This window comes from Nansenia antarctica (assembly GCF_963989245.1).
Source record: "Nansenia antarctica genome assembly, chromosome: 11".
Classification (NCBI taxonomy): Eukaryota; Metazoa; Chordata; class Actinopteri; order Argentiniformes; family Microstomatidae; genus Nansenia; species Nansenia antarctica.
This window is the reverse complement of record NC_137681.1, coordinates 33,244,175-33,257,342: the sequence shown is the minus strand read 5'-3', so window position 1 is coordinate 33,257,342 and position 13,168 is coordinate 33,244,175. Positions and strand designations below refer to the sequence as shown.

At 44.6% G+C, this 13,168-nt stretch overlaps 1 protein-coding gene across 1 annotated transcript in view; it reads left to right on the top strand.

Annotated features, from left to right (window-relative positions):
- Nucleotides 1-3,950: 3,950 nt before the first annotated feature.
- Nucleotides 3,951-13,168, top strand: part of sap30bp (SAP30 binding protein) — a gene marked incomplete at its 3' end in the record, with an annotated part of 70,399 nt that continues 61,181 nt past the window's right edge. The window contains 3 exon segments of the mRNA XM_080541644.1: nt 3,951-4,053; nt 9,361-9,476; nt 10,023-10,067. Of these exon segments, the coding sequence (XP_080397770.1) occupies nt 3,960-4,053; nt 9,361-9,476; nt 10,023-10,067 (255 nt within the window). The 5' untranslated portion in view covers nt 3,951-3,959.

The following is a 13,168-nucleotide window of genomic DNA, read 5'->3' as shown; positions in this document are numbered from 1 at the left end:
TCTGCTGTATTTCTGTCTTAATCATTTGCTTATGTTAATGTTGCTTGACAGAACCAATGAAGATGAACAGGCTCAAGCCCAAATAGGAGCATGAAACAAATGTCAGTGTTTATATGATGATGATGATGATGATGATGATGATGATGATGATGATGTTGAGTCTCAGAAGAAGAGTTATTTATTGACGGTTACATTAGTGAATCATCACAAAATTGATCTTATGTATCCAGGAATGTCAGCAATTCCAGGAATGTCCATTCCATCCACCTCCTACTCAATCTGAGCCTTAGCCCCTGACCCTCTGACCCTCTGACCCCTGACCCCTGTCCCTATCCCACTCACCCCCCCTCCACAGTGCCCCGGAGCCCCCGGCCCTGCCGGTTTCAGCTGAGGAGTGGGTGGAGTGGGCCGTGCAGCGTCTGCAGCTGGAACCCTGGGCGCTAGGGGGCGCTATAGTCATAGGAGTGTTCCTGCTGGGCTTCCTGTCGCTGGTGGTGTTTCGCTCTGCTGTACGGCTGCTGCTGCGGCCCCCGGCAGGAGGGAAGAGGAGGATAAGGAACGCAGTGATTTAGAGGACTAGTGGTTCCATGACTTCTGTGCTGTGAGTCTGTGACAGCATTAACACTGCACATGCTACTGTGCCGTTAGTCCTCCATCTTCATTATTCGATGAGGCAAGAGGAACCCCATTTATTGTCAGAGACACCTGCTCCCCCCCCTATACTGTTTCTCCCCCCTATACTGTTTCTCCCCCCTATACTGTTCTCTCCCCCCCCCTATACTGTTTCTCTCCCCCCTATACTGTTTCTCCCCCCCTATACTGTTTCTCCCCCCCCTATACTGTTTCTCTCCCCCCTATACTGTTTCTCTCCCCCCTATACTGTTTCTCCCCCCCTATACTGTTTCTCTCCCCCCTATACTGTTTCTCTCCCCCCTATACTGTTTCTCTCCCCCCTATACTGTTTTCTCTCCCCCCTATACTGTTTCTCTCTCCCCCCTATACTGTTTCTCCCCCCTATACTGTTTCTCTCCCCCCCTATACTGTTTCTCTCCCCCCTATACTGTTTCTCTCCCCCCTATACTGTTTCTCCATCCTGTTTTCTCTCCCCCTTAACTGTTCTCTCCCCCCCCTATACTGTTTCTCTCTCCCCCTATACTGTTCTCCCCCCCTATACTGTTTTCTCTCCCCCTATACTGTTTTCTCCCCCCCTATACTGTTTCTCTCCCCCCTATACTGTTTTTTCTCCCCTATACTGTTTCTCCCCCCCTATACTGTTTCCTCTCCCCCCCTATACTGTTTCTCCCCCCCTATACTGTTTCTCTCCCCCCCTATACTGTTTCTCTCTCCCCCTATACTGTTCTCTCCCCCCCTATACTGTTTCTCTCCCCCTATACTGTTTCTTCCCCCCCTATACTGTTTCTCCCCCCCTATACTGTTTCTCCCCCCCCTATACTGTTTCTCTCCCCCCCTATACTGTTTCTCTCCCCCTATACTGTTTCTCTCTCCCCCTATACTGTTTCTCCCCCCCCTATACTGTTTCTCCCCTATACTGTTTCTCTCCCCCCTATACTGTTTCTCTCCCCCGTTCTCCCCCCCTATACTGTTTCTCTCCCCCTATACTGTTTCTCCCCCCCTATACTGTTTCTCTCCCCCCCTATACTGTTTCTCCCCCCCTATACTGTTTCTCCCCCCCTATACTGTTTCTCTCCCCCCCTATACTGTTTTCTCCCCCCCTATACTGTTTACTCTCCAGCACTACTCTTCCCTATAACTGTTTCTCCCCCCCCTATACTGTTTCTCTCCCCCCCTATACTGTTTCTCCCCCCCTATACTGTTCTACTCCACGCCCCCGATACTGTTTTCTCCCCCCCCTCTCCCCCCCTATACTGTTTCTCTCCCCCCCCTATACTGTTTCTCCCCCCCCTATACTGTTTCTCTCCCCCCCTATACTGTTTCTCTCCCCCCTATACTGTTTCTCTCCCCCCCTATACTGTTTCTCTCCCCCTATACTGTTTCTCTCCCCCCTATACTGTTTCTCTCCCCCCCCTATACTGTTTCTCTCCCCCCTATACTGTTTCTCTCCCCCCCTATACTGTTTCTCTCCCCCCCTATACTGTTTCTCTCCCCCCCTATACTGTTTCTCTCCCCCCTATACTGTTTCTCTCCCCCCTATACTGTTTCTCTCCCCCCCCTATACTGTTTCTCTCCCCCCCCTATACTGTTTCTCTCCCCCCCTATACTGTTTCTCTCCCCCCCTATACTGTTTCTCCCCCCCCTATACTGTTTCTCTCCCCCCTATACTGTTTCTCTCCCCCCCTATACTGTTTCTCTCCCCCCCTATACTGTTTCTCTCCCCCCTATACTGTTTCTCTCCCCCCCCTATACTGTTTCTCTCCCCCCCTATACTGTTTCTCTCCCCCCTATACTGTTTCTCTCCCCCCTATACTGTTTCTCTCCCCCCTATACTGTTTCTCCCCCCCTATACTGTTTCTCCCCCCCCTATACTGTTTCTCTCCCCCCTATACTGTTTCTCTCCCCCCTATACTGTTTCTCTCCCCCCTATACTGTTTCTCTCCCCCCCTATACTGTTTCTCTCCCCCCCTATACTGTTTCTCTCCCCCCTATACTGTTTCTCTCCCCCCTATACTGTTTCTCTCCCCCCTATACTGTTTCTCTCCCCCCTATACTGTTTCTCTCCCCCTATACTGTTTCTCTCCCCCCTATACTGTTTCTCTCCCCCCTATACTGTTTCTCCCCCCCTATACTGTTTCTCTCCCCCCTATACTGTTTCTCCCCCCCCTATACTGTTTCTCTCCCCCTATACTGTTTCTCTCCCCCCTATACTGTTTCTCCCCCCCCTATACTGTTTCTCTCCCCCCCTATACTGTTTCTCCCCCCCCTATACTGTTTCTCTCCCCCCTATACTGTTTCTCTCCCCCCTATACTGTTTCTCTCCCCCCTATACTGTTTCTCTCCCCCCTATACTGTTTCTCCCCCCCCTATACTGTTTCTCTCCCCCCTATACTGTTTCTCTCCCCCCCTATACTGTTTCTCTCCCCCCTATACTGTTTCTCTCCCCCCTATACTGTTTCTCTCCCCCCCTATACTGTTTCTCTCCCCCCTATACTGTTTCTCTCCCCCCTATACTGTTTTCCCCCCCCTATACTGTTTCTCCCCCCCCTATACTGTTTCTCTCCCCCCTATACTGTTTCTCCCCCCCCTATACTGTTTCTCTCCCCCCTATACTGTTTCTCTCTCCCCCCTATACTGTTTCTCTCCCCCCTATACTGTTTCTCCCCCCCCCTATACTGTTTCTCCTAAGATTTCTACTACCCCCATGTACTGTTTCTCCAGTGTTTCTTCTATCACAACGACTGCCAATGGCCCCGGGCCTGAGCTAGATTACTCTTCCTGCTATGACTGGTGGATTAATGATTCACTTACATCGATTGTAAGTGGCTTTGGAATAAGGCGTCTGCTAAATGTAAAATGTAAATGTAAATGTTGTCATGTGGCTTCCTGACCCACCACCCTACTCAATAACCTGCCTTGTCTGTCTGTATCTATCATTACCTCACACTGTATAGACACGTGAGTGTTCAAGCAACAATAGCTTTGCGATGTTCCCTCTCAAACGGTTTCAATTTGCTGTTTGATTACATTTTGGAATGTATGGAAATTCACTGAAAATTAAAGCAATCATAACAATGAAAATCCTGTATGTGTTTATTGAAACTTGCCACAGACATTTGGCTCAAAATACAACTTACCTCTCAATGTGTCTGTGTTCTTGGTTTAAGGATGATGATTATGATTGAACTTGTCTTCGAGTCTCCAGACTACGTTTCCCATCGGCATAGCGACGCATCCGCACGTTTCTCCGTCGCTGCTGTAAAGTGACGCCATTGTTATGCGACAGTATCACAGAAACGTCATTGAAGCGACCCGTGTGCGTAGCAATGGCGAGCGGTAAAAAGAGTGCTCTTCTCTCTTCTCTAGCGGACTATGGAGACGACTCCGAGCCTGATTCCGACCCAGAAATGGAAGACACGGGTAGATAACTCACTTATGTTATTGTTGTTGTCTATAATTAACGTTTTACTCTCCATTAGATGTTGTTTTACACCCGAGGGCTTCGCCGCAGCTCGTGTTGTGTAGCTGCTAGCCTGGCTGGAGGTTCTGAGGATCTTTATCATCATTCTCATTCATTTTGATCCATTTTCATGTCCTTTGTATTACAGACAGAAAGTAACCAAGTCAAACACCTTTCAATAATGCCTCATACTGTATGTGTTCTCCCCCTCCTCGCCCCCTCCTCCTGCTATTGTGTGTTTGAACCTGATGTTGGTGTTAATAGCCCACAGGGGGCCTGCAGGTCTCTCAGGTCTCTCAGGCAGCTAGGACGGTCACCGTCACTGAGCAGCCTAGTCCACGGTAGGGATGTGTACATGTGCACACATGCTCTGAATGTCCAATCCCACGGTACATTCACTTACTACTACAAACACTTAGCCTACTACAAACAGCTAGGTGGGGAGAGGAGGGACGTCAACATGACAGCCCGCCTGTTGGTGGCTGAAGACATTCTGCTGTTATTAGGTTAGATTAGATTAGGTTAGATTAGGTTAGATTAGGTTAGATTAGGTTAGATTAGGTTAGATTAGCATCTAACCAGAAGTGCAAATAGTGATATAAGGCCATGATATAAATAGAACAAGAATGGTAGTGATGGGTGATTTTTTTATGTAATATACAGTATGTGCAGAGGTAGTATTGTAAACATCAGTATAGTTTAGAAGTATATACAGTTATGAGGTATATACACTTATGGGCTTACATTTACATTTACATTTACATTTTTGGCATTTAGCAGACGCCTTATTCCAAAGCGACTTACAATCAATACATTTGAATACTAAGCATGTGAATCAGCAGTCCACCATTCGTTGCAGGAAGAGTACTCTAGCTCGGGCCCGGGGCCACTGATAGAAGGAAAAACCTTCTCCCTATTATCGCCTTCTCCTAAAACTTTTATTTTATTTTTATATATTACTGGAGAAACTGAGAAACAGTCAAAGGGGGGCAATAGAAGTTCTTAGGGACACAGTAGAGGGGAAAGCGGGTGTCTTTAGGAGACGTAGTGGTGAGGGTCAGAAGATGTCTCAGGAGGAGCAGTTAAGATGTAACCTGAAGAGATGGGTCTTCAGTCTACGACGGAAGATGGGTAGTGACTCTGCCGTTCTGACAGCCTTGGGGAGCTCATTCCACCAGCGGGGAGCCAGTGTTGTGAAGAGACGTGATCGGGCAGCCCGACTGCTGTGCAGAGGTGGTGGGGCCAGTCGGCCAGCCGAGGTGGAGGAGCGGAGTGAGCGGGCAGGGGTTTGGGGGGTTACCATTTCCTTCAGGTAGGCAGGGGCTGTCCCTTTAGCTGCCTGGTATGCAAGCACCAGGGTCTTGAATCTGTTATATACATGCCCATGGGGGTTCAATACAGGGCTATATACAGTTATGAGCTATGTACAGTTATGAGCTGTGTACAGTTTAGGGCTGCCACAAACGATTATTTTCATAGTCGACTAGTCACCGATTATTTTAACGATTAGTCGACTAATCGGATCATAAATTACAGCTTATCGCACAATTACTCAATCGCTCTTATTTAGCTATCATCTTCTAAATCAGCTTCTAAATTTAGCTTGAAGTTGTTAGTTGTTGTTGTAGGCATGTGCTAACTAAAAATAAAGACAATTAAAATGATTGTTCACTCAAAAATAGATATTTTAATGAACTTTGCAGATTTATTTCTGGCATCACTTGCATGTAATGTAATGTAAAGAGTAGTAGAGGGTGCAAACTGCTGAGTAAAATGAGGTAGGCTAGGCACTAGGCAACCAAAAGAATACAAAAACAAAAATAAATACTTGTACAGAGTACAAAAGTTTTGCTTTGCTTCACTCATCTCATAGTAGAACGCGCCTTCTTAGCACTGTAACGTTAAGACAACATTTTTAGCTATTTGATAAGTATCGCTTTGATGACAACGTAAAATAATGTAAGAAGGCTTTTAACGTAATGATATCATTAGCCAATAACAAGCTAACTAGCTTACCGAGACGAGCCATCGTCTTCCTCGTCATCTGCCACAACGTGCTTCCTTTTTAGATGCTCGCGCATCATAGACGTGCTGCCATGATAAGCGAGTTCAGCTTTGCAAATTTTACATTTTACATTCTTTTTTTCAACGTTGTGGTTGAAATGCTCCCACACTTTAGAGGTACGAGGACAGGAAGACATTTCTCTGTTTGTTTTTCCGGGGAAGTCACGTGTGCCCCGGATGACCGACACTGCGCATGTACATCAAAGACACTGGGAGACGCTAGCCAGTGGCAGCTTCAGGGAAGAAAAACGAATGCTTATCGAATGAAATGAATGGTCTTTATTGTCATTGATATAGTACAGGTACCAAACAACGACATTTGGGAGGGGGGGCTCCCCTGGTGCTAGGCAAAAAAAAAAAAAAAAAACGCTTATTTCAGCTCCAAAAAAACATGCGACTACGGCGATTACCAAATATGTCGGCGACGATTTTGGTAGTCGACATCGTCGTGACTAGTCGACTAATCGTGGCAGCCTTAGTACAGTTATGAGCTATGTACAGTTATGGGCTGTGTACAGTTATGAGCTGTGTACAGTTATGAGTAGGGATGCACCGAAATGAAAATTCTTGGCCGAAGCCGAATTTAAGGAAACACTTGGCCGAATACCGAATACCGAATGTGTATCGGCAGTTTTTAATTTTATCATTGCATAAACTAAATACATTTTGCTTTTTATTCATGCTTCTCAAAGAAAGAAATTGAGATTGAAAAAAAAGAACTTTTATATATAACTTATTATAACTAATTATCGTGGGATTTAATCTCTACTGCTTTCCAGGGTTCAAGTTAATGATATTCATGATTTGTCTCTACATAGGCTTCAGAAAGTATTTAGACCCCTTCACTTTTTTCACATTTTTGAATAGATTTGCCATCAATCCACACACAGTACCCCATAATCTAAGTAAAAACGTTTTTTAATGTTTGCAAATGTATTAAAATGTAAATACAGAAATACCTCATGTACATAAGTATTCAGACCCTTTGTCACTCTTAAAATTAGGTCAAATGCTAAATGTCTTCAAGTCATTCAACAAGTTGAATTGAGTCCACCTGAGTGTAAGGATAATAGTTCATGTTATTTCAGAATGAATATCTTTTGTTTTTATAGTCTCTGGTTTGCATAGAAACCACCGCATGATACAGCTGCATGTCATAAACTCGTGTAGAACAGCTGGGAGTCTGAATATGTTTTCAACAAGGCAACAACTCTGCTTCTCACTCCAATTTTAAATTGAGCTACGACTGCTAAGCTAACTAGCTAGATGAGTGTTAGGTTGCGTTCGTAAAGTCGCCCTGAGAGCGCTGGAGCGCACACTGGGCCCGACGTCATAGAGAAACCGAGTCATTTGATTGGACGAGAGGCATTCCACGAGTGCTGATCGGATTTCCTGAGTGAATTTACGAACGCAGCCAGTTTTGAAAGCGCGTCGCCTCGCGCCGCGCGCCTGTTGAGAGTTATATTTAATTGTATTGCGTCATCAAAACACGGCCACTATTCGGTGGTAAACATTCGGTGTTTTCACACATTCGGCCGAATACCGAATGTGCTTTATTTTGCGATATTCGGCCGAATACATTCGGTGGCCGAATGTTCGGTGCATCCCTAGTTATGAGCTGTGTACAGTTATGAGCTATGTACAGTTATGGGCTGTGTACAGTTATGAGCTATGTACAGTTATGAGTTGTGTACAGTTATGAGCTATGTACAGTTATGAGCTGTGTACAGTTATGAGCTGTGTACAGTTATGAGTTGTGTACAGTTATGAGCTATGTACAGTTATGAGCTATGTACAGTTATGAGCTGTGTACAGTTATGAGCTGTGTACAGTTATGAGCTGTGTACAGTGATGAGCTGTGTACAGTTATGAGCTATGTACAGTTATGAGCTGTGTACAGTTATGAGCTGTGTACAGTGATGAGCTGTGTACAGTGATGAGCTGTGTACAGTGATGAGCTGTGTACAGTTATGAGCTGTGTACAGTGAGGTCGTTTATGTACAGTATCTAATGTGCAGAAGTATAAAGGAGCTATGTCAGGGGACATGTGCAATTTGAAATATCCAGTAGTTCAAAGGTGGTTAATGTAAACAACAGTAGCGCAAAGGTTATAGATCACATTAACCAGGGCTGGTTAGTGGATTATTGTAATGATAGCTATGTTCTATCAATGTCAAATTGTTATCCTGATCCTACGGCTTAGTTTAATGAAGGAAGAGGAGAATACGTGTTACCACGGTGACTCCCTCAGTGTTTAGATAGGTGGGGGGAAACGTTAGGCCATTCAGCTCTGGGAGTGTCTGCAGTGCGTGGGTGTTTTCATTTGTTATATTATATTAAGTAAGTAAGTAAAGTTTATTTATATAGCACCTATCACAGACCAGCGGTCACAAAGTGCTTTACATAGGCTGTAAAAACATAATTAAAGAGCAAAAGTAATAGCAGATTAAAAGAAATAGGTAAACAAGTGAAAATAAAAACAAGAAGCAAAGAATAACAAGACACAAACACAGGCTTTTGGGGTTAGCCTGTCTGTACAGGACAGTCTTGAGCAGTTTTTTGAAATGCTTCGACCGAGACCGCTGATCTAAGTTCCAATAATAATAATAATAATAATACATTAGACATATATAGTGCCTTTCAAAGACGCTTTACAAGCTGAAAAGATCGAGTTGTAATAATAAAAAGAAACAAAAGGTAAATAGAAGAAAGTATAGGGGCCTAATGAAGGTAGTGCTGGGGACACATGGGAAGGGGAGGGGGAGAGGGTTAACTGGTGATGGCGAGCTTGAAGAGGTGGATTTTGAGGGCTTGTTTAAATGTTGGCAGGGTGTTGGCCTGTCTGATGTGGTTGGGGAGGGCGTTCCAGAGGGACGGGGCTGCGGCTGAAAAGGCCCCATCACCCCAGGTCCAGACTCAGAGCTTGGTCCTGGTGCTCTTGAGGGTGGTTTGGTCGTCAGACCTGAGGCAACGGGAGGGGGTGTGGAGGGGGACGAGGTCGGCAAGGTAGGAGGGGGCCAGATTGTTGATGACTTTGTAAGTGGTGAGTAGGATTTTGAATTGGATCCATGGTTTGGAATGCTCCATCACCTTTGGTTTTTAATCTGTCTGCCTGCACATGGGAAACCAGCTGGGTAAGGCGACTATGTGTATTGTGTACTGTACCTGCAACTGTTGATCCCTGCTGTAACCTGGTGTTCCAGAGGCCCATGGGGGTCTGGTGTCTGCAGCCTACGGGGAGGATGACGTCAGCAGGGTGGAGGACTCGTACCAGAAGGGCTCTGGAGACGAGGACAGTGGAGAGAGCTCCCGCAACTCGGTCAGTTGTTCTTCACTCAGTGTCCTGCTGTCCCAGTTCTATATACATCTCACACCTAACCATTACCCCTGCCCTCATTGGGAGAGGGAGAGGGATGGAGAGAGAGAGAGAGAGAGAGAGAGAGAGAGAGAGAGAGAGAGAGAGAGAGAGAGAGGGGGGGGGAGAGAGAGAGCGAGAGAGAGAGAGGGGAGGGAGGGAGAGAGGGGGGCGTACTCTGAGATCCAGTGACATCACATCAGCAAGCTGTTCTATACAGAGTTCCTATGTAGATGTATTATAATAATAATAATAATAATACATTAGACTTTTCTAGACACTCAAAGACGCTTTATCAATGTAATGTTAACTAGCTACCTCTAAACATGGATTTGGCTGGGCATAAATTAATTAATTTGAGGTGGTACACACAGTCTGGCTGTATCTGTCTTATTAGTAGATATTAGTCAGAGAGGGGCTGTTCTGTGACAGTGTTTGGTGCCCCCCTCCCCCCCCCCCCCCCCCCTCTGGCCCCTGTGATGTTAACTCTTTGCATTCTTGTCTTTATAGGAAGCGGACGAGTCTGATGAGGGAGGAGACACCGATGATTATAAGGTATCTGAACCCCCTCATGAATTAACCATGAAGAGAAGAAATATGTTGTCAGTTTTTGGTGACGACGGTGGACGATGGCCACTAGATGGCGCTGTTGATCCTTGAATGTTTTTGTACGAGAGAGACAGAAACTACACCAACTAAGGCTTTTAAATGTAAAGTCAGCTTGCAGCCTGTTTATAAAAACCTTGATTACAAACTAGTATTCAAACCCCCACATTATGAATATATATTGATACGTTTTATAAACCTTTTCTAAAAAGCTTCATGGAGGATGTGCCACATTTCATTGTGAAGACCTGTGAGTACGTTTGGACAAGCAGCGTTCTGCCTGGGCCCCACCCTGATTGTGCGGAGAGAGTGTTTGAGTTGGAACGCTCTGTCAGACCAACAACAGGTCCAGAGGGTGAGGTGTGTGGTGGTTGGTCCAGAAGGTGAGGTGTGTGGTGGTTGGTCCAGAGGGTGAGAGTGAGGTTCTACCCAAACAAACAGAAGCGGTCCAGGGGTGAAGGGAAGTGTTCTCCTGCGGTGATGTTCAGTTCTCTGCTTAGAGGGAGTGGAGCTATGTGTGCAGCTTGGTGTGGAGCCAGGGGTTAGGATACACAAGTAGAAGGGGTATCAGGGGTTAGGATACACAAGTAGAAGGGGTATCAGGGGTTAGGATACACAAGTAGAAGGGGTATCAGGGGTTAGGATACACAAGTAGAAGGGGTATCAGGGGTTAGGATTAGGGATGTCCCGATCCCATTTTTTCACTACCGATACCTGGGCTTCAGGTATCTGCGATACCGATATCAATCCGATATTTGTATTTATTGTTTTACTCCTGAATAATAACACATACTTCCCCAGTATATAGTCCACAACAACAGTTGGCTATTAAAGACTGCCAGCCTTTAATCAAGCAACAAAAACAGTACTCTGCAGTACTCAGTGACCAACTGGTTTAAAGTTAAAACAATTTAAACAGCAGCATTCAGCATTGTAGAAAAAAAATGAGTTACTGTCAGATTTCTAGTTTTAGTGCCTTCATGTTTTTATTCTATTTATCTTCTCTTACAAATGGCAAATCAATTATAGCACCCTTTTTAAAAGTGTAGCCTAGATAGAGACGCCCGCTGGTGAGACCAGAAACCAGTCGCAGAATCGAAGGGGTGTCAACAATATTTGCTTTTCGTTTTTTTCATAACAGGCAACTTGGAAGTTTTAAAGTACCACTCGATATAATATACAACAGTTTAACGATCACTAAATACTTATAATCTGTGGGTTGGATTCACTGTTGCCAGAGGCTACCGGTAAGTGATACCTGGCTTGTAAACATAGTGTAGCAACCCTGTTCATTAATGTTCATTAATGCTTGAGTTCATGTTCATGTTCGCACTGTTACTGTGTTGTGTGCCAATGCACCCCTGTGATTGGTGGAGGTCACGGGAGGGGGCGGGTGCTGTGTGTGTTGTTGAGACCGTTGGGAGAGAGAGCTCCGGTGAACTAAGAAAGTTGTGTATAGCCCTGTCCGGATGGCATATAAATTACTCGAGGACCTCTGTAATATTTTTTTACCCTAGGACCCCAGTGATTTTAATGACCGATCCGGATGGAATAAAACATATCCATGCATGTTTGCGTTTCGGGTGCAAGCTGCCATTTAACATCACAGCAGAAGAAGCTGTTCCCGCCGGATGTTTTGTCAGACCCACAACACAACGCACGTGTAGCAACAACAAGTAATTTGATTGGACAAGAGGCATTCCATGACTGTTGATCAGATTTCCAGAGCAAATTTACGAACGCAGCCGAAACCACTCGTAGACTCGTTTTTTTTCATAACATGAAACTTCACGTTTTAAAGTACCCACTCGATATAATAAACAGCAGTTTAACGATCACAAAATACTCATAATTTGTTGATTGGATTTACTATTCTCCTTTGCCATAGGCTACTGGTAAGGGAGACTTTTGTAAATACGTTCGTTTTGGGATGTGTTCGCGTTTGGGGCTGTGTGATAATCTAATTATGTGTAGTTATGTGTTTCTAGCATGTCGATGTTCTATCAGAATGTTGTGATGTTAACAAAATTAAGAAGATGAATGGCTGAAATGGCGCAAAGTGGGGAAAAACAGATACGACATCTAAAGTCTGGAACGATTATATTTCAAAACAAGGCTTCCCTTTAACTCGGGTACGGGGGGCAAAATATTGTACGGTTATCAATACGTGAGTTACCTTTCGATTCCCACCCCTAACTTCATCCCTGTGTGTTGTCAGACACTGTGATTTATAGAGTGCCAGACCATACAAACTGCACAGTTTACAAGCTAATGTTAGGTAAATTCGCTAGAACTGGTTCAGAAGAAGAAATCAGTCCATCGTCACTTACATCGTCGTCGTCGAAAACCTCGATGGTTTTACTTACAATGATGAGTGTCTCTCTCTTACTGAGACAAATGTACTTATTGTAACTCGGTTTTTAAAAATTAAAATAAAGCAATAATTCATTTTCCTCATAGTTTCATTTTGGTTGGCATGCAGAAATCCCCCCATCAGGTCAAAGCGGTAAATTCTAGTATTAATATCGCGCAAAATCATGCAATGCGTACCAAATACTGACATGTCAATCCGGACGGTAATATAATTATCAGAGGACCTCAGGGTTTGCTGAAAAACAGTAGGTAATTCCAGCCGGAATAATTACTGGGGTCCCCGGAGTAAATCACTGACATGGTCGGTCCGGACGGGATAAAAATGACCGAATTACCCCAGGTAAAACATATTACCGAGGTCCTCGGGTAATTTATATGCCATCCGGACATGGCTTATGAGATCGTTTACAATTAAACGCACAGATTACATGAGAGAAGCTATCTGTCATTATTTCAACCACTGTCCAAGTGGGGACGTTACAATACTTTCGTTTTAGAACGAAACGTTAGCCGCTAGCAGCGTTTTTAGCAGTCACCATTATATTTTGTTTTATTTTTTTATTTTTCTAAATTTTATTTTATCCCTTTTTCACCCAATTTGGTAGTTTAGTTTAGTTTAGTTTATTTATTTAGCACACAAAAAATTGTGCAAGGAGGGAACGAAGCCCAGAAGGCTT